Source organism: Microtus oregoni, unplaced genomic scaffold (assembly GCF_018167655.1).
Source record: "Microtus oregoni isolate MIOR12 unplaced genomic scaffold, Mior012 000008F_ref0000371, whole genome shotgun sequence".
NCBI classification, from domain to species: domain Eukaryota; kingdom Metazoa; phylum Chordata; class Mammalia; order Rodentia; family Cricetidae; genus Microtus; species Microtus oregoni.
Window position 1 is genome coordinate 51,373,050 of NW_024543067.1, and position 19,113 is coordinate 51,392,162.

The 19,113-nt window shown below is 46.1% G+C and overlaps 3 protein-coding genes across 6 annotated transcripts in view; 1 reads left to right on the forward strand and 2 right to left on the reverse strand.

Annotated features, from left to right (window-relative positions):
• Positions 1-386: 386 nt before the first annotated feature.
• On the reverse strand, positions 387-7,536 carry Foxred1 (FAD dependent oxidoreductase domain containing 1). Its single transcript, XM_041657332.1, has 11 exons — positions 7,388-7,536; positions 6,572-6,792; positions 5,648-5,761; positions 5,066-5,184; positions 3,957-4,051; positions 3,565-3,666; positions 2,458-2,534; positions 2,069-2,229; positions 1,771-1,900; positions 1,485-1,589; positions 387-1,066 (listed from the first exon to the last, which is right to left on the reverse strand). The coding sequence occupies exons 1-11, from the start codon at positions 7,470-7,472 to the stop codon at positions 812-814; spliced, it is 1,464 nt and encodes a 487-aa protein (XP_041513266.1). The 5' UTR covers positions 7,473-7,536; the 3' UTR covers positions 387-811.
• A 211-nt stretch (positions 7,537-7,747) lies between these two features.
• On the forward strand, positions 7,748-13,421 carry Srpra (SRP receptor subunit alpha). The gene is made up of 14 exons (XM_041657068.1): positions 7,748-7,980; positions 8,559-8,642; positions 8,924-9,087; positions 9,295-9,455; positions 9,706-9,862; positions 9,986-10,139; positions 10,329-10,417; positions 10,523-10,641; positions 10,769-10,855; positions 10,937-11,109; positions 11,223-11,436; positions 11,872-12,035; positions 12,117-12,215; positions 12,343-13,421. The coding sequence occupies exons 1-14, from the start codon at positions 7,864-7,866 to the stop codon at positions 12,469-12,471; spliced, it is 1,911 nt and encodes a 636-aa protein (XP_041513002.1). The 5' UTR covers positions 7,748-7,863; the 3' UTR covers positions 12,472-13,421.
• Positions 13,422-13,496: 75 nt separating this feature from the next.
• The window catches only part of Fam118b (family with sequence similarity 118 member B), a 45,784-nt gene continuing 40,167 nt past the window's right edge, over positions 13,497-19,113 (reverse strand). For 3 of the 4 annotated variants that reach the window (XM_041657069.1, XM_041657070.1, XM_041657071.1), the window contains 3 exons: positions 18,349-18,634; positions 14,358-14,417; positions 13,497-14,146 (listed from right to left, as the gene is read on the reverse strand). In XM_041657069.1, the coding sequence (XP_041513003.1) occupies positions 14,133-14,146; positions 14,358-14,417; positions 18,349-18,634 (360 nt within the window). In that variant the 3' untranslated portion in view covers positions 13,497-14,132. The remainder of the gene's footprint in view (positions 14,147-14,357; positions 14,418-18,348; positions 18,635-19,113) is intronic. The other variant, XM_041657072.1, reaches the window with a different exon arrangement.

The window sequence follows — 19,113 nt, forward strand, 5'->3', positions numbered from 1 at the left end:
ACTAGACAATTTCATTTCTCCTGTTTGGAACCATCTGTTCCTGTGGAACTCAGGGACAGGGCATACTAGCTTGCAAACAGGATGCCTCCCACAAAGGATCTGAGAAACACTCCTGAGAGGATGAGGCTGCCTTTTTTTTTTTTTTTTTTTTTTTTTTTTTGGTTTTTTCGAGACAGGGTTTCTCTGTGGTTTTGGAGCCTGTCCTGGAACTAGCTCTTGTAGACCAGGCTGGTCTCGAACTCAGAGATCCGCCTGCCTCTGCCTCCCGAGTGCTGGGATTAAAGGCGTGCGCCACCACCGCCCGGCTGAGGCTGCCTTTTTAATGGCATGATACTTCAAAAGTTTCTGCTGTACAAGAGAAGCAGAAAGAACATAAGACCAGAGGGAAGGGGTTAATCACATATATTGATTAAATAACAGACGAGTCCATACATTTGGGCCAGGTGATCCTAGAATGCTGTGTACCTGGGCTCTGGTCAGGGGGTCAGAGACCCATTTCCTCTACCAGGAAGGAGGCCAGTCCTGGGCCCCATACCCAGGATACCAGCCCAATTTTTTTGGATGATGGCATCAGCCTGGGCTACAATCAGTCTGGAGTCCCACTTCACCACTTTCCATTGGCCTGGGTCTCTGTGCCTATGCTCATACCATGACCAGAGACACACACAGGGAAGAGTGGTCCAGCTAGGAGGATGGTGAGGAAAGGGATGCAGCCATGACATGGTCCTGGGGAGACTCAGGCAGTGACCACAGCCAATGTGAGGCAAGGACAACAACTGGGCTGGCGAGGCCCAGAGAAGAGTTTCCATGCTCAGAGGATATTGTACTCCTGTAACTTCTCTCCTAAGTAAAAGCGGGTGAAGAGGAAGGGGCTCATGTCGATGGTATTGAACTGGCCATCTAGTACCATTTCTGCCACTGCTCGGCCGATGCCAGGTGCATGCTGAAGTCCATGACCACTGAAGCCCGTAGCAAAGTACATGTTGACAACTAGTGGGTGCGGGCCCACCACGCCATTCTGGTCAAAAGTGTTATAGTCGTAATAGCCAGCCCAGGATCTCTGCACCTGTAGGTGCAAAAGATGCTGAAGGTTTTGGCAAAGCTGCAGACACGCTCAACCCACACCCTTGCTTAGGGATTAGCTGCTAAAGGGTTCATGGATGGGACAGATCCACAGATTCCTTAGCGACTGTTAGGTGGAGGGAACACGACAGGTCAAAGGGACTAAGACGCTCCAGCATCATCAATCTTTTTTTTTTTTTTTTTTTTTTTTTGGTTTTTCGAGACAGGGTTTCTCTGTGGCTTTGGAGCCTGTCCTGGAACTTGCTCTGTAGACCAGGCTGGTCTCGAACTCACAGAGATCCGCCCGCCTCTGCCTCCCGAGTGCTGGGATTAAAGGCGTGCGCCACCATCGCCCGGCAGCAGCATCATCAATCTTATTTGATTCCCAGGCCCAACAGGAACATTTATTCCCTGTTAGTTACCTTCAGAGTCTTAAAAGATGGCACCCTCTGGGCCAAATGGGGCCACACTTTGTTCTGGAAGAAATCATGGTCCACTTCCAGATTTGTTGGGTCTGGTTCTTCCTCCTAAGTGAGCGGTAGAGGCAAGGCTTATATACTGCTTATAATATGAGGGCAAACCCAGATCTGATTCCTATAATCAATCCCTTCAGTGGATTCCAGTGCTAACCTCAGTAACAACATAGAGTGCTCAAAGGCTTCCCTCTTTAATGGCATCTCGTCTCTGTCCCCTTGCAACTTAATTTACCTCAGTGGGGCTGTAGCCACCTATGTAGTTGCTGCCCAATCCTTCTCGCCGAAAATAGACTCCACTGATGTCTGCAACCAATGGTGTCTCCAGACCTGGTCCCTGGGGGCAGTGCCATAAGTGCACATACCTGTCATGATCAGGGGGGTTAAGACATTGCAGGAATAGCACCAACCCTCTGTCCAGACTACACACACACACACACACACACACACACACACACACACACACACAAAACAAAAGTTTAGGAACTTTGTATCATTTCTTTCTCATCCTTAGCTGCCCTGAAGATAGTTACCTTTTCCTTGGCTCCACAGGTAGCTTGGTGCCCTGAAGGGTGCCAGGCAGTCCCTTACCAATACCAGCCAGCTCTGCAATCTGCCCAGACCAGGGTCCTGCAGCATTGATCACTGCAGCACACTCCACTGGCTGATACTCCAGACTCTTGTCCATTTTTACCTATAGACAACAGAGGGTAAGAGGAAGGAGGCTGGGGTGTGTGTGAGAGATATAGTACAAGGGTACAACAGACGATATGACACTCAGAGTGGACCCTGAGAGGTTTATTTCCTCCTAAGCCTAACTTCGTCAGTACTGGGAAGCAGACAGAAGGCCTATATCTGGGCAGATTACTACCCTTCTTGCCCCATTACTGGAGTAAGGAAAACACTGGAACTTGGTACTTACGTGGACTTCGTTGATCCTTCTCAAGACTACCAGTTCCCCACTTGGGGTCTGCATTTGGCCAGATGAAGTGATGAATCCTGCAGGAAAGAAATTAAAAAATAAGTCCTCCAGGAAAGGTTATTTCAGCAGTAGGGCATGTGCTTACCATGCATGAGACCCTGGGCTCTATCCCCAGTGCTGCCATCAACAGAGGCACGCACGCATGCACACACAGAGGTGGTTGGAGAATGGCCCCCATAGGCTCATATATTCAATGCTTAGTTCCCAGTTGATGAACTCTTTGGGAAGAATTAGGAGGTGTGTCCTTGTTAGAGAAGGTGTGTCACTAGGGAGAGGCATTGAGTTCAAAAGCCCACACTAGGACCAGGGTCAGTCTGTCTCTCTGCCTGCTGCCTGTGGATTAGGATAGAACTCTCAGCTACTTTTCTAGCACCACACCTGCCTGCCCATTAGCATGATCTCCACCATTGCTGATAATGGACTAACCCTCTGAAGCTATAAACAAGCCCTTAATTAAGTTCTTTTATAAGAATTGCTTTGGTCATGGTGTTTTTTCAAAGCAACAGAACAGTAAGACACACACGCACACGCACAGTCCTTGAGGGAAAGGGGGATCACACTGGTTTCTTTTGAGAAAGCATCTCATGTATGACAGACTGGCCTCAGACTTGCTATGTAGTGGAGGATGACCCTGAACTTCTGATTCTTCTGGGATTACAGGCATGTATGACAACTGTGCTCAGTTTCGGTGATGATGGGAATATAACCTAGGGGGATGGATCGTAGGGCTTTATGCATGCTAGGCAAGCTCCCCACTAACAGCTACATTCCTAGCTCCATGACCAACACTGGTTTCTCAAGGAAAGGAGATGGGAAGGATAAGTGCTTTCCCATAGGTACCCAAGTGAACAGATATCAAGAGACCAGAATGAACTTGGCCACACAGGAGCAGGGCAGCGCAGGGAGGAGAAAGCTGAGCTGTTTAGCAGTACCCCTCTCACAGAAAACAGCCAACCCTGGGTGTGCTGTGAGCAAAAAGGCAGAGCCTGGTCTAGGCCTTGTCCTGGCTGCAAGACATAAGTTAAGGGAATGAGACTTCGGACTCACGTGTCACCTCTCCCTGGTAGAGTAAGACTCCCATTGATTGGACCTTTCGACGAAGACCCTGGAGCAAAGACCAAGCATCAAACCAACCTTCATCCTCCATCCCTGACATGAGGAAAAACAAATTCATGAAGCACTGGGACCCTCCTCTTCCTACTGATTACCCCACACACTTTTTTAGGACTTTAGAAGCAGAAAAGGTCATCTTGACCAGCTGTATTGGAGTCTAGTCATGCTGAAGGCCAGAGATGTAGCATGGTCTTGGGAGGCCCTGTTGCTCGGAGGAATTGGTCCTCCTTCAGTGTGGAGAAGTCACACTGAGACTTCCAACCCAAGGAGATCTTCAGTGCCCATGTTCAGGGAAAGCAAGCACGTGTTCTGCAGATGAACCTCACCATAAGAGGCCAGAGCCACTCCTTCTGTGTTTATCCAGGGAAACTTGTTCTGTAGCTGCTCGGGAGATATCAGGCAGACTTTGGCTCCTTCCTGCCTAAAAGAAATGTGTGCATCTCAGTTAATGTCTTAGGAACAGTATTCAGAGGGAAAGAACATAGACCCCCCATTTCTCCTGACTGCTGAATATGAAGGTTCATCTTTCCTTCCCTACACTCTTCCTCCCTTTAGAATTCTCAACTCCTTCTTGCCCAACCTACTCCATCTTCTCTCACAACACGGTGAGGAACCACGTTCCGTCTACTCCTGTAAAACCCTCTTTTCTCTACCGCCTAGCACAACCCGGACCCTCAAGTGAGCATCTCCTCTGCAACACTTACGGGCTGGGGAATGAAAGTGCTCAGAGATCCTGCTCTGAGCCAGTGTCTAGCTTAAACTGAGCCACAGTGCCAGCTCTACTAGGTCTTCTTGCCTCAGTTTCCCCACATGTAAAGTGAGATGTTCTGATTAAATGAGTTAGCATCTGCAAACATTTATCTCTTGTCACCAGTGAGATTTATATCATATCAGAAGAGAGCCTGTGAGTAACATATTACAAAGATGTCTGACCCTTAACTGATGTGAAGCTCACATGCTAAAGCGAAGCCACTGCTTACTTTTATATATGGGCCATACTCAATTAGTTGTATTTTTTGTCTGTGGCTGCTTTTGTGCTGTAATGGCAGAGCAGACAGGTTGTAACAGAGACAGAATGACAAGCAAAACCTAAAATATTTACTGTCTGACCTTTATAAAAAGAACTTTGCTGACCCCTAAATTAGGATTCTTATTAGAAGCCCAGTTCCCAAGCCATTCCCTAGAAATTCTGGGTTGTTGGGCTTGGGGTGTATCTTACATGGGTGTTATGATTTGGTAAATGCAGGAGCCACATTCTGTCCATGACTGCTCATGGGCCGTGAAGGTCTGAACAAGCCTATCTTTCCTGGTAATATGAGCCAGTGGAGAGGAGGTCCTTGTGACATCACCTTTAGCTTCCCCATTTCTATCTTGGCACAGGAGCTCATCAAGTATGGAAGCCAAGCAGCAGCTCAGGGCAGTGCTATGCACCCACCTTTGCATTTTCACGTTGTTTTCCAAGGTGGCAGCATCCTTTTCTGAAGCTAGCAAGAGACAGCCTGAGGGGTTGAACCGGAGGTCTACAAGAGGGGCATCCACTACAGCCAGGTGTTCCTGTGTGCAGAGAAAAGCTGCTCTCCAAAGAGGCTGACATAAAGGGGAGTCCCCTGGCCTTCTCACTATAGCTCCCAGGGTCAATGCCCCAGATCAGGACAAACCCTTCTCTAGGCATCAACACTGGAAGATGGTCAAGGATCACAATGTCTTGCTGCCTCTAAGACTACATATTCTTTTTTTTTTTAAAAGATTTATTTATTTATTATATATACAACATTCTGCCTCCATGTATGCCCACATGCCAGAAGAGGGTACCAGATCTCAGATGGTTGTGAGCCACCATGTGGTTGCTGGGAATTGAACTCAGGACCTCTGGAAGAGCAGCCAGTGCTCTTAACCACTGAGCCATCTCTCCAGCCCCCAAGACTACATATTCTTGGTTCCCCTTGCCAGCTAGGCTTCTGCTCTTTATGCTAAGGAAGGGCTCCCCACCCAACCTCTCGAATCTCACTGTACATACATTTATGTTCCGTAGAAAGTCGATTGAAAAGAGGGAGAGTTGGACATTCTCAGGCACAGAAAACTGCTGCCAAATCCCACCCACAGAAGGCCCCGTGGAGGTAGCCTGTGAATACTGTGAAAAAACAGAAACAAAAAACAAAACTGAGGTAGATTGTCATGACATTGTATGTAATGGAATCCTGCAATGAAAAGTTCTCAGTTACATATCTAAACTTAAAGGGGAAATCCTTTCTCAAGAAGCAAGGATGTATAAACCTGTATGCAAGTCAACCCACAGATCATAGATGAATATAGCATTTTCAATTGATGGCAGATGAACTGAGCAGAAGTCAATTGTCTTCATAGGGCTGGACATAATAGAACAAAATAGTAATGGCCTGGAAGCCCAAGGGTAGGAAGTTAACCTGCAACACATTTACAGAAGAGTTTACAAAAGGCTATAAATGAAGACAGACAGGAGATCTGCAGCCATCTGCCAATCGCAAACAAGAACAACTAAGACCTCAGAAATAATGGTCCCTAACAGAAGGCAGAGGAAGCTGCACTAATTAGTAGCCCAAATACAGGCTATCGTGGACAGACCTTCAAACACTGAAGTACAATCAGTGTAGAATCTGCTTTTATAGGGAAACGTCTGGGCAACTGTGCTGGAGCACACTTGTAATCCCAGGACTTGTGAGCCTGAGACAGGATGTTGACTTCTAGACTGGCCAGGCCAGTCTGTATTAAGACCTTGTCTCCAAAGAGGTTAACCAACTGTAACACCACCTCCTCCCCTCCCCACACAAAACAATCTTGTTGCCAAGGGTCTTCTTGGCGGAAGAATCTGGAACTACTTCTCAAGGTCCAATGCACAATCCCTGTCCTTTGAATGTACAGGCTGTGTCCTCAGTAAGATTAGCATCCTAATCCCTCATCTCACCGTGTGGTCTTGTTCCACCACCAGCACCCGAATGGCACCTCGTCTACTTTCCAGCTTCTTCAGCCAAAAGGCCACGGACAGACCAAGGATCCCACCTCCGACGATGACCACATCCGACTGTTTCGGGGGCAGGTGGCTCGTGTCGTACGGCTCTTCCCATTGCTTTCCAGGCAGGAGGCACTCAATCTTCTTCTTAAACTCAGACACCTTTGCATCCCAGTCTGCAGGGCATAGTTCCAGTTAGAGGGACTTATGTTTCCTTCCTACGTGGTGTGGGCTTGAAGGGCAGGCACAGGAAAAGGTGGGCTGAATGGACTAGTGGGTTGGCATGACTCCAATGTCATCCTCGCTCCCAAGATCAAGGCTCGACTTTTTAAAATACGCTTTCTACTTCCCTGGACAAGCTAGGTGACCCACATATTTAGCTCCTGCAGATCTCTCTCCCTCCTGAACCTCATTCTCAGATATTCAACTGCAGTCATCTCCAACCCAAGTATCCCATGCCCAGGGAACACGAGTTCCTAGTATGTTCCATACTGCACAGGCTTGTAAAGCTGGTCACCCTTATCCTTAATATCCATTACTACCAGCAAGCTTCCATTTATATGGAATTGTCTCTGGGAAGGGCCTCCTTGAGGTCCACATACCTGCCTAAAATCTTTAATCTCTAGCAGGCAAGTCTACCCCTTTCCCCAGCTAACTCGGTGTCCCGCCAGCGTGAGACAGGGTGTCAAACCTTGAAGGTCACATATGTGGAGGTTATGGGTACCCCAGAACCACTCTGTATAGTATAGTCTCTGCTGCCCTCAGCTTTACCCAGAGTAAAGCCTCCTCTGCGTGTGCGTAGGCCACGGTTTGAGAGGCCCGAGCCCAAGCCAATTCGCAGCACTTTGCGAAGCATGGTCTCTCAGAGCCCGGCTTCTTCCAGCTTGAAGTGCCGCTCAGCCCCACTCCCGTGCCACTAGTCATCGCTCCGCGCCACAGGGCATTGACGTAAATGCGCCGATTAGCCAGCACTGCCTTTCGGGCCCCACCTCTCCACGCTATAGGCACTCAGCGCCCCGGGAGCCACGCCCACACCCGCTATTGGTCGGTCTTGCTTGCGTCAGTCGCCCGCGCCCTGGGCGGGGAGGGGGCGGGATCCCGGTGGCTCGTAGCGGAAGTGCGGTTGAGCCGGTTTCCGGGGACTGCTGGTGTGACGTGTCCCGCGCTTGGCGCAGCAGGAAGCGGCGGCGGACGCGGCCCGAGTTCCCGGCGCCGGCTTCGGCCCCAAGTCTTCTCCCGCTCCAGTCATGCTCGACTTCTTCACCATCTTCTCGAAGGGCGGGCTTGTGCTCTGGTGTTTCCAGGGCGTGAGCGATTCGTGCACCGGGCCCGTGAACGCGTTGATTCGTTCCGTCCTGCTGCAGGTACCACCCCCGCGGGGCAGAACTCCGGGCTAGCCCTCAGATCCAGTCTGTAGTCCCCCTTCCAGGCATCACCCCGTGCCTTTCCCCCTGCCCTCCGCATACTGACCGCTTACCGGCCCCTAGACTCGACCACCTTGCCTGCCTGCCATCACAGTATCCCGAAACTTTACGACGCCCCCCACACTTCCCGTGTCTGGGGCTGTAGCCGTATTCCTGCTTATTAGGAGGCTCTATTCCTCTCTTCGCTTATCCGGGGCAGCTTGGTTTCCCGTTGCTTTGATGCTGGGTGAGACTGTGGATGAGAGAACACCTTTTAGGAACATTTAAGTGGTTCCCAGCTGCTAGGTCTGATTGTTTATATATGATTGTTTGTTTTCCGACTCCAACGTGTCATGCCTTCAATCCCAACATTAACCCCTCGGCTCCAACTTGGTGTCTCTCTCTGTGGCGGGTGCTAGAGAGAAATGTCCCAGGACTCCTTTGCTGAGGCCAGGAATAATAGCTGGTTGTTGCCCAAACGTAGTTCAAAGTCTGGTTTTGCTGTCGATTGCCTGAACGCTGAAACACTGTTTTTCCAGGAACGGGGAGGTAACAACTCTTTCACTCATGAGGCCCTCACACTCAAGTATAAACTGGACAACCAGTTTGAGCTGGTGTTTGTGGTAAGTGAAGGGTGTGCTAAAAAGATGGGTTATGTTCTCTACAGGATCCGCATTGATCAACCCAATTAGCTCTATTGTGTGTGTGCTGTGTGATGAAATAATAGATAAAACATTTGAAATTTGGAGGGGAGAAAGCAAGCAACTTCTGGGCAAGGTGGGAAGATTGGCTACCTCTCAGGACGGGAAACTTTTATCTCTGGAGGCCTGGGTTGAGTTGGCCTCGTTCCATTCTGGGCTGCCATGTAAGGAGATCTTTTGGCTTTGTTTCCTTCCATAAACAGGTTGGCTTTCAGAAGATCCTCACACTGACCTATGTAGACAAATTGATAGATGATGTGCACCGGCTGTTTCGGGATAAATACCGCACAGAGATCCAACAGCAAAGTGCTTTAAGTTTATTGAATGGCACTTTTGATTTCCAGAATGACTTCCTGCGGCTCCTTCGGTGAGACTTCCCCATTTTAAAACCAGTGATGGTTTGATAAGTGCCTTGCTTGCAGGTGGCTCAACAATATTAACTTCCAGGTTCAAAGCAGCCACATTTTGCAGCTCATTTCTGACTGTCTCTTTGACGTGTGGGACCTTTTTCTGGAGGCAGATTTTTTTTTCTCCTATGTGAGTTGAAAGACCAACCATTCTATTTTCTCTTTAGTGAAGCAGAGGAGAGCAGTAAAATCCGTGCTCCCACTACCATGAAGAAGTTTGAAGATTCTGAAAAAGCTAAGAAACCCGTGAGGTCCATGATTGAAACACGGGGGGAGAAGACCAAGGAAAAAGCAAAAAACAACAAAAAAAAGGGGGCCAAAAAGGAAGGTGTGTTTGATCTTCCTGAACATGCTAGGCCATCAAAAGTGTTAAGATGGTGCTATAAAAGGTGTGTGGTGGCCTCTTGTCATTGCTGGCCTCCCTCAGTGTAAGTGCTCACTACCCTGTTCTTCCATCCCCCTGTGGTCCAAGTTTGCTCTTAAGGATCTGGAAGAAGTGTAGTTATTATCTGGGTGGTTAGGGCTTGTGTTGTTGGGTTTGTTTTTGTTTTTCCTTCAGTGAGGTTTCTCTTTAACAGGTTCTGATGGCCCTTTGGCTACTAGCAAAATAGCCCCTGCAGAAAAGTCAGGTGTATCAGTGGGACCTGAGAACGGAGAACTTTCCAAAGAGGAGCTGATACGCAGGAAGAGAGAGGAGTTCATTCAGAAGCATGGGAAGGGTCTGGACAAATCCAGGTGAGCACAAGGCTAATCAGTCTCTGGTGACTTACCCAGCTGTGTTAGATGTTAGGGAACTCCTTTTTTTTTTTGTTCTTTCTACTTTCTTACCATAACCGTTTCTCATATGATCTTTTGCAGCAAGCCTACAAAGTCAGATATTCCAAAGGAGAAGGGCAAAAAGGCACCCCGGGTTTGGGAACTAGGTGGCTGTGCTAACAAGGAAGTCTTGGATTACAGTACTCCTACCACCAATGGAACCCCAGAGGCAGCTTTGTCTGAAGATATCAACTTGGTAAGAGGCATAAAGATCAAAGGTCACCATTAGCCAGAAAGCCTTGGAGGGTATACCTGGATTTGAGAGAGGAGTGAACTGTATTTGGAGTTTCTTCAAGGTCTCAGACAATGTTGACAGGGTATGGGATCTTTCCTTAGCTGTTCAGTGTTCCTGATCCCATCTTCTTCCTTTACCCATGTCCTCCAGATTCGAGGAACTGGGCCTGGGGGACAGCTTCAAGATCTGGATTGCAGCAGCTCAGATGATGAAGGGGCCACTCAAAACACCAAACCTAGGTAGAAGACTTTCAGGTGGGAGGTGGTGTGGATGGCTGCAGAATTGATGAGCCATACCTTCTACCTGCTGGCCTTATGTGTATTTGTGGTCTTCTGTGCTTGTAGTGCTACCAAGGGAACTCTGGGTGGCATGTTTGGGATGCTGAAGGGCCTTGTGGGTTCCAAGAGCTTAAGTCGTGAAGACATGGAGTCTGTGTTAGACAAGATGCGCGATCATCTCATTGGTGAGTTTGGAGGACTGGGCTGACTTAAGTGGCATAGAGTCGATAATGGGTAGAACCGTTTTCTAAACTGTACTCTGAGAACAGATCACTGTTAACACAGAACTCATAGCTGTCCCACTCTCCTCAGCTAAGAATGTTGCTGCAGATATTGCTGTCCAGCTCTGTGAATCTGTTGCCAACAAGTTGGAAGGGAAAGTGATGGGGACATTTAGCAGTAAGTATCTGATCAGAAAGATGTTAGGTATCAAGTATGATACTTGGTTTTCTGACTGAATCCCTACATCTCCCCTTTAAGCTGTGACTTCCACAGTCAAGCAAGCTCTACAGGAGTCTCTGGTACAGATTCTGCAGCCACAGCGTCGCGTAGACATGCTCCGGGATATCATGGATGCCCAACGTCGCCAGCGCCCTTATGTTGTCACTTTCTGCGGTGTTAATGGAGTGGGGAAGTCTACCAATCTTGCCAAGGTCGGTTCAGATCTCCAGCCTGCTGCTTTTACTTTTTCACCCTGTGCTTTTAGAGTCCTGCTTCTTCTACATGACAGCTTTTTTTGTTTTTTTTTTTTTTTTTTTTTTTGCAGATTTCCTTTTGGCTTCTAGAGAATGGCTTCAGTGTCCTCATTGCTGCCTGTGATACATTTCGGGCTGGGGCTGTTGAGCAGCTTCGTACTCACACCCGACGTCTCACTGCCCTCCATCCCCCTGAGAAGCATGGCGGTCGTACGATGGTGCAGTTGTTTGAAAAAGGCTACGGGAAGGACGCTGCTGGCATTGCCATGGAAGCCATTGCTTTTGGTAGTGTGGGGACCAAGAGGGCTTACGGTGTCATTTTTGTATTCCCTAGGAATTTGCAGACTTAGGCTTACCAGAGAAGGCAGAATAAGTTACTGGTATGGGTGATGTTTTTGGGTGGTAATATATGTAGTTGAAGGGGAAAAAAGCTAGTGTATCTTAACCACAGCCTTTATCCTATTTATATCCTTTCCCTGAACGGTTTTGGTGGTGACCAAGAATAGGACAGGTTTTTTCTTACATTACCTTGTAACCAAATCCAGAGTCTGAGTAAGTATACAGGATAGGCTTTTCAAATAGCCAGACTGGGACATCCCAGGAAGCTGGCAGTAAACACGAGTGACAGTTGGGTGACTTCACAGAGAGTAAGAAATCTTATTAAGTTGGCAGTATGAGTGACAGTTGTGTGCTTGGAGTTAACTATTTTTCTCTCTCTAGCGCGCAACCAAGGATTTGATGTGGTGCTGGTGGACACAGCTGGCCGCATGCAAGACAATGCCCCCCTGATGACTGCCCTGGCCAAACTCATTACTGTCAATACACCTGACTTGGTGCTGTTTGTGGGGGAGGCCTTAGTAGGCAATGAAGCCGTGGATCAGCTGGTGAGGGGTTGGGCCTAGTTCCCCTCACAACTTAAACCTGGCAAATGAGATGGTTTCTTATGTTACTTTTTCCCTTTTCAGATCAAGTTCAACAGAGCCTTGGCTGACCATTCTATGGCTCAAACACCTCGGCTCATTGATGGTATTGTTCTTACCAAATTTGACACCATTGATGACAAGGTAAAGGTGGATAATACTGGAGAATGAATGTGACTGGAAGGTGGAATGAGCTTCTTTACAAAAGGAAGCTGAGGTGTTTGTGTAAATAGAACTTGAGTTGATTGGCTATCCTCTTTTCCTTCTTCAGGTGGGAGCTGCTATTTCTATGACATACATTACAAGCAAACCCATCGTCTTTGTGGGCACTGGCCAGACCTACTGTGACCTACGCAGTCTCAACGCCAAGGCTGTAGTGGCTGCCCTCATGAAGGCTTAACGTGGCTTTGCCTAATACCAAATTACCGCTTGCCCGAAGTCCCCATTCCTGTATCAAGAATGTGCTTTAGAATATGTGAGCAACTTGTCTTCAGTGTAGTGCAAAGGCAGAGTGAGGGGACTTGCAGCTCCTAACTCTACTCCATGTTCAGCCCTACCTCCTGCAAGGAGGGCCTAATCATGTTACAATCACTGCCCGATGACCCCCCCTCCCCCTTATTACCACAAGCCTCCCTCTTCCTTCTCAGGCATCTCCTTCACTCTGCCTAGATTCAGTATCATAGCTTTGACCAATGGTTGGAAAACCCAACACCTGGAGTATTGCTAACCAGTGTGATCACAGAGCCATCTGAGATAAGGAGCATTTTGAAGTCCCAGCTCTATTGGGTTACTTCCAGAGCCAGCTCTGGGTCTTAATGGCACCTCTCTCTAGAATATACAGCTTTCGGGTCCCTGGTGCCAGGGTGACAGCCACCTCACTGTGGCAGTGATGGTGGTCTATTCTTAATTGCTGCTAATTCTAAATCTGATGATGAACTCTATACCTGATTGTTGCCCCAAAGCATCAGTTAGGCCTTGTTACAAATGAGTGAAAGGTGAGTGCTCACTTCTCTCAGAAACAAAGGGAGCTGAGTTGCCTTCCAACTTGTCCCTGCTCCCAAAATCCAGATGTAAGCTTTGCATGTTTACCTTCCTGGGAGAAAACCAGTTGTCCGAAGGGTTATCGTTGTCCTATACCCCATTCCACCCAACCCTTGGCCTCCTGAGCAGGTCCTGGCTTTTCCCCATCCTCTTCTACAGTGCCTGGTAGACAAGTTGAAGAACACAAACCTCTTGTTAAGACTTGTCCTGTAGTTTGGTATTACAGATGTGCTACTAGTGCAATAAGGTGAAGGCTGTCTGCCCAGAGAAATACATAATTTATATAAGAAAATAAATTTCATAAAGAAATTGCCTCTTAGATCTATATTTACATATAGGATTTTAAACTAAAATGCTAACTCATTCTTGGGTTTCTTTTTGGCAAGAAGGGCATGAAAGGAGCTAACGGTGCTCTGAGGAACTGGACAACTTGTCCTAAGAAAGATCATCCTGTCTAAGATGAAAATAGAATGCAAGTTTCATGTTTAACAATCAACTCTTAAATGTAGAATCAGGGCCCTGGCATGTAAATGAACAAGCTTTTAATACAGCTCAGTTATGTAAAATACTGTACACTGTAAAAGATCTAGAAAACTAGAGCTTCAAGTCATGTTTTAAAAAAGCCATAGCTCAATTGGAAAAACCAAATAGAGTACAAAACTGCAACACAAGCCCACGGACTCCACGACTTCTTGCTCCCCAAGTCCTGCAGAGCTGCCAGCCATAGCCAGGAGCCATCATATTGGTCTGCTGTGTAGATAAGGATGCCCTGCCCTGGGGTGGGTAGGGGCTGCATTGAGTCCTGATGTCACTGGGTATTAAACTGAACCAGGCAGAGTATCAAGAAACAGCCAGCATGAAGGGAAGGTGCAACACTGCTACCCCTATTCTACCCCAAGCTTCAACTTAGGGTGTTGGTACTTCCTGGGAGCTGTTCTGAGTTCTTGTATGTTTGCTTTTGTCACACACATCCACAGGAAGGGCCCATAGCATGGTCTAATGGTGATGTCTCCAGCTTGCTCATGTACTACAGCCTATGGGGAAACAAAAGGAAAAGAATGAAGTTCACAAAAGAAGTTTATGCATCTAAAACTGCTGGTGCTTGCTTAAGTCACTCAGTCCTAAGTTTTCAGAAAGCAGATTCAGAGAATTTCAGATAGGTAAGGAAAGGCAAATTTTGATTTTCTACAGTCTAGAAGTTTCAGGAAGTTTCTCTGCTGACTGATAGAACAGGAAGTAGTATACCTCTTACTCCACCGTGTGCTGCAGATGAACCATTTAGCTGGCCTTCTCTTGCCATCCCTGCTAAAAACAAAATGTTGGTATAGGCATTAGGTGAAGAAGTGGAATTTTTCTTTTCCATTTTTCTTTGTGTGTGTGTGTGCACATGCAAGTCAGGGCTACTTTTGGGTGTTGGTTCTCTTCACTGTGTGGATTGCAGAAATACAACTCAGGTCGTCAAACTTAGCAGCAAATGCCTTTACCCACAGCCGTCTTAGCTGTTCCTGGGAAAGCTAAAACTATTAGTGGCAAAAATGAAAACTAAGGGGAGCTAAGGGCACAGGGTATAACTAAAGATGACATGATACAAGATGAGGTAAGAGTAACTTTCAGACTCAATACTAAACAGAAGCAGTGGATTCCTTACTGCACTAAGATTGGTTTTTGTCTGAATGGATCTCACTGTGTTACCACATTAGGCTTTAGCTGCAGATCCTCTTGCTCTGGCCTCCCTGGTAGTTAGAATAAGTGTGTACTACTTCATAAGACTTTACAAGACTGCTTGTAAACTTTCTTTTGTTTTTTTTTTTTTCTGAGACAGGGTTTCTCTGTAGCTTTGGAGCCTGTCCTGGAATTAGCTCTTGAGACCAGGCTGGCCTCAAACTCACAAAGATCCACTTATCACTGCCTCCCAAGTGCTGGGATTAAAAGCATGCGCCACCACCACCCGGCTAACATTTTTTTTCCAATTTAATTTTCAGACTATTTTTTTTAATGTGCATGAGTATTTTGCCTGCATATATGTTTCTGCACCGTGTGCATAGCTGGTGCCTGAGGAGGCCAGAAGAGGGTGTCAGAACCACCGGAACTGGAGTTACAGTGGTTGTAAACCATCATATGGGTGTTAGGAGTTGAACTCAGGTCGTCTGCAGCAGTCAGAGCTGCTTTAGTATATATATACTAATAAATACAAAGGAGGGCATGGTGATGCATGTTTGAGGAGGGTGAGGGTGAACGCAGCCTGAGCTACACAGCTATTTTCAGACAAATATTTTCATAGAGTGAAACTCGTGTTTTTATTTATTTATTTATTTTAAAGTGTACAAGATTAAGCTTTGTTTACAACTGTGAAAGAATACATTGGTGAAATCAGTTATTTAGTTAAACTGGTTATTTAGCTAACTTAAGTAGCTGAAATAACATTGTACTAAGCTAGGTGCTGCTATAGTAATGCTGTACACTTTTCTGTTCCCCTTGATGACATCTTAGCAGCATGTATCAACTGAGACAGAAAGCATAATAGATGGAAGACAAGCTTGACTCCACATAAAATGAAGAAAAACTGCTCTGCTGGACTGGAAGTTACCTGACAGGCAATTTCAATAGAGAGCCCCATGACCATATGGAAAACCTGTAATTTAAAAATAAACAGGCTGGGCGGTGGAGGTGCATGCCTTTAATGCCAGTATTTTGAAGGAAGAGACAGGCACATCTCTGAGTTTGAGGACAGCCAGGACTATACAGAGAAACCCTGTCTCCACAAACAAAGATCTAGTATGGATCAAATAACTGTAGAGCTTATACCTTATCTCCAGTTTATGTAATCAGAGTACATGAAAGAGAAAAATTCAACCCAACGTTGCAAACATCAGCCTAAAGGTCTGTCACACTGAGGGACACCAGAAAAACTGTCCTCAAGAAAAGGAGAGATCATTTCACAAAAGAGAACCTGCTGGGGAGTGGTGACGCACACTCAGGAGGCAGAGGCAGGTGAATCACTGTGAGTTCGAGGCTAGCCTGGTCTGTAAGACCTAGTTCCAGGACAGGCTCCAAAACTACAGGGAAACCCTGTCTTGAAAAACCAAAACAAAAACCCTGAATGTTTTGCCTTTCTAAGTGTTTTCTAGGCCTTTGGAGAGAGAGAGAGAGAGAGAGAGAGAGAGAGAGAGAGAGAAAAGAAGAGTATGTGAAACATTTGATGCTTAGTTATAGTAATAGAATTTTGAATAAAAGACAATTTTGTCCGGCAGTCGTGGTGCACGCCTTTAATCCCAGCACTTGGGAGGCAGAGGTAGGCTGATCTCAGAAAAAAAGAAAAAAAAAATAAACAAATAAATAAAAGACAAGTTTCCTACTTTAGCCCAGAACCTGCTTCAGCCAACCAAGCACTGCCATGACAGAACACAAATTTTTTTTTACTGGGGCTGGAGAGATGGCTCAGAGGTTAAGAGTACTGCCTGCTCTTCCAAAGGTCCTGAGTTCAATTCCCAGCAACCACATGGTGGCTCACAACCATCTGTAATGAGGTCTGGTGCCCTCTTCTGGCCAGCAGGCATACACACAGACAGAATACTGTATAAATAAATATTAAAAAAAAATTTTTTTTTTTACTATAATTAGAATCCTACTTGGAGTCATCTCTGGGAATGATTAGATTTAGAAATATATACTAGATCACCTGTATTTTAATGTGTTATTGAAAATACATTCAAATTGGTAACAAGAACACTTTTTAAAAAGTTAGAAGCAAGGCTGGAGAGATGGCTCAGTTGTTAAGAGCACTAGCTGCTCTTCCAGAGGACCTGGGTTCAATTTCCAGCACCACATGGCAGCTCACACCTGCCTATAACTACCGTACCAGAGCTTTTGACACCCTCACACAGATAAACATGCAAGCAAAATATCAATGAACATAAAGTAAAATTATCTATCTATCTAAAAAGTTTGAAGCAGGCTGGGCAGAGTGGGTGTGTGTTTGTTTATATAATCACAGTACTTGTGAAGTTGAGATAGGAGGATTCAGAGTTGGTTGTAGGCCAACCTGGACTATACAGTGAGTTCAAGGCCAGCATTCATGGGGCAGAGACGGGTCTGGTCTACAAAGCAAGTTCATCTCAAACAAACAAAAACCAAAAATAAGACAACCCCCTCCCCCCCAAAAAAGAAAAATTCAAAAACTAACCAACAAAGCCAGGTTCTTTATCAACAGTCTGTAACAAACAGCAAGAAAATTCCTTTAGAATTGGGTGGGTGAGTCAGAATGACCATACCCTAGACCTGGCCTTATCCCTCCCCCAAGGCTCCCAGGTTTTCCCCACCTCAAGTTGGGGTCTTGCTATGCGGCCCTTTTGATCCTCCTGCCACAGCCTCTGAGTGCTGAGATTATAGCTGTGCACCATCATGGTTTGTCACACTTCCATCTTTAATTCAACTGTGTGTGTAATCACATTGTTTCTTTATGGAAACTTTCTTACAGGATAAATTATATCAGAAGTGTTTCTGAAACAAAAGGTTCTGAAATTTTTGATATATACATGAAAGAAATTTCCTCATAAACTTATCTCCATTTTGAAACCTGAATTTTAATTGAACCTCACTTGAACTAAGCATCTTCAAAATTTTATGATTTATTGTGCGTGCAGGTATGTGTATGTGTGCACACACGTGTGCACGCACGGAGACCAAAAGAATGAGTCAGATCTAGAACTGGAGTTACAGGAAGTTGTGAGCCTCCTGACATGGTTGCTGGACCTAAACTTGGGTCTTCTGGAACAACAGCAAGTGCTCTTAACGAGTCATCTCTCCAGTACCTCAAAGATTTTTTTAATTCTGTGTATGTATGATACATAAGCAGGGCATGCATGCGCCACAGCACAGGTGTGGAGGTCAAAGGACCACTTTCAGGAGTAGGTTCCTTTCCATAGTAGGCTAAGAGACTGAGTTCAGGTAGTCAGGCTTGAGTGGCAAGTGCATTTTCCTACTGAGGAAAGCTGGCTGGCCTGAAGCTAAGAATACTTACGTGTTTTTCTTACTCTCTATGTGTATGATGACTTGCAAGGGTATATATTATGATTATTTCCCATTATCAAAGTGGTACTTTGGCGTGACCTGAAGGCTGACACTTTTTCTTCTTCCCAAACTGGTCGACACAACACATCCTCATCTTGTCTTTAGCGATTTTATTCCTCACCAACACAAAAAGCCAAAGGGTTGCTGCTTTTTGACCTTCCCTTACCTGATCTGCCTCTTGTGGAGATCTCACATGTCAGTCTCTTGAAATATTCCGGAAGATCAGCATAGTCATTTCCGTAGGAGATGACCTTGATCCCCTTGTCCAGCATGTTTTCTCGGAGCTTCTTGAACTCATCTACATCTCCTCTCCGGACCAGCATGAAATGCTCTAGGTCAGATTTATGCTTGACAGCCTCCAGGAACAGGGCCTGGAAAGTGGTGTCGTCCACCGTCCAGCCACAGCCCAAGAAAAGAAATGACTTGTTTTCATAGAGTTTCTGAATCTCTCTCTTCCAGGAAAAGAAAACAACAGATTACTGACACAGAAGACAGACAAAAGATTTGGCTAAAGCAAAAAAGGTCAATAGTCTGTAACTGCTACATTTAGCAGACTGAAGTGGTCCACTGACCAAAATTTTATTTATTTATTTATGTATACAATATTCTGTCTATATGTATGCCTGAAGGCCAGAAGAGGCCACCAGCCCTCACTACAGATGGTTGTGAGCCACCATGTGGTTGCTGGGAATTGAACTCAGGACCTTTGGAAGAGCAGGCAATGCTCTTAACCACTGAGACATCTCTCCAGCCCCCCACTGACCAAAATTTAAGAGGGAAAGAGATCACAAGGTTTGATTTCCTAGTTATTATTACAATAATGCTGCTTGATCTAAAACTTCTTATCTGACATTCATCTGAAGGTCCTTTTGTTTCTCTAAAAAATATATATTATTTTGTATATATGATGTAAGTACATGAGTGCATGCCA

Coding starts and splice junctions, on each gene's coding strand:
- Foxred1 (XM_041657332.1), bottom strand. CDS start 7,472: ATGCTTCGCAAAGTGCTGCGAATTGGCTTGGGCTCGGGCCTCTCAAAC. Junction 5,762..6,571: donor TGGTGGAACAAGACCACACG/GTGAGATGAGGG, acceptor GTTTTTTCACAG/TATTCACAGGCTACCTCCAC. Junction 1,590..1,770: donor GTGGCTACAGCCCCACTGAG/GTAAATTAAGTT, acceptor CCGCTCACTTAG/GAGGAAGAACCAGACCCAAC.
- Srpra (XM_041657068.1), top strand. CDS start 7,864: ATGCTCGACTTCTTCACCATCTTCTCGAAGGGCGGGCTTGTGCTCTGG. Junction 10,140..10,328: donor TGTCTGAAGATATCAACTTG/GTAAGAGGCATA, acceptor CATGTCCTCCAG/ATTCGAGGAACTGGGCCTGG. Junction 11,437..11,871: donor CATGGAAGCCATTGCTTTTG/GTAGTGTGGGGA, acceptor TTCTCTCTCTAG/CGCGCAACCAAGGATTTGAT.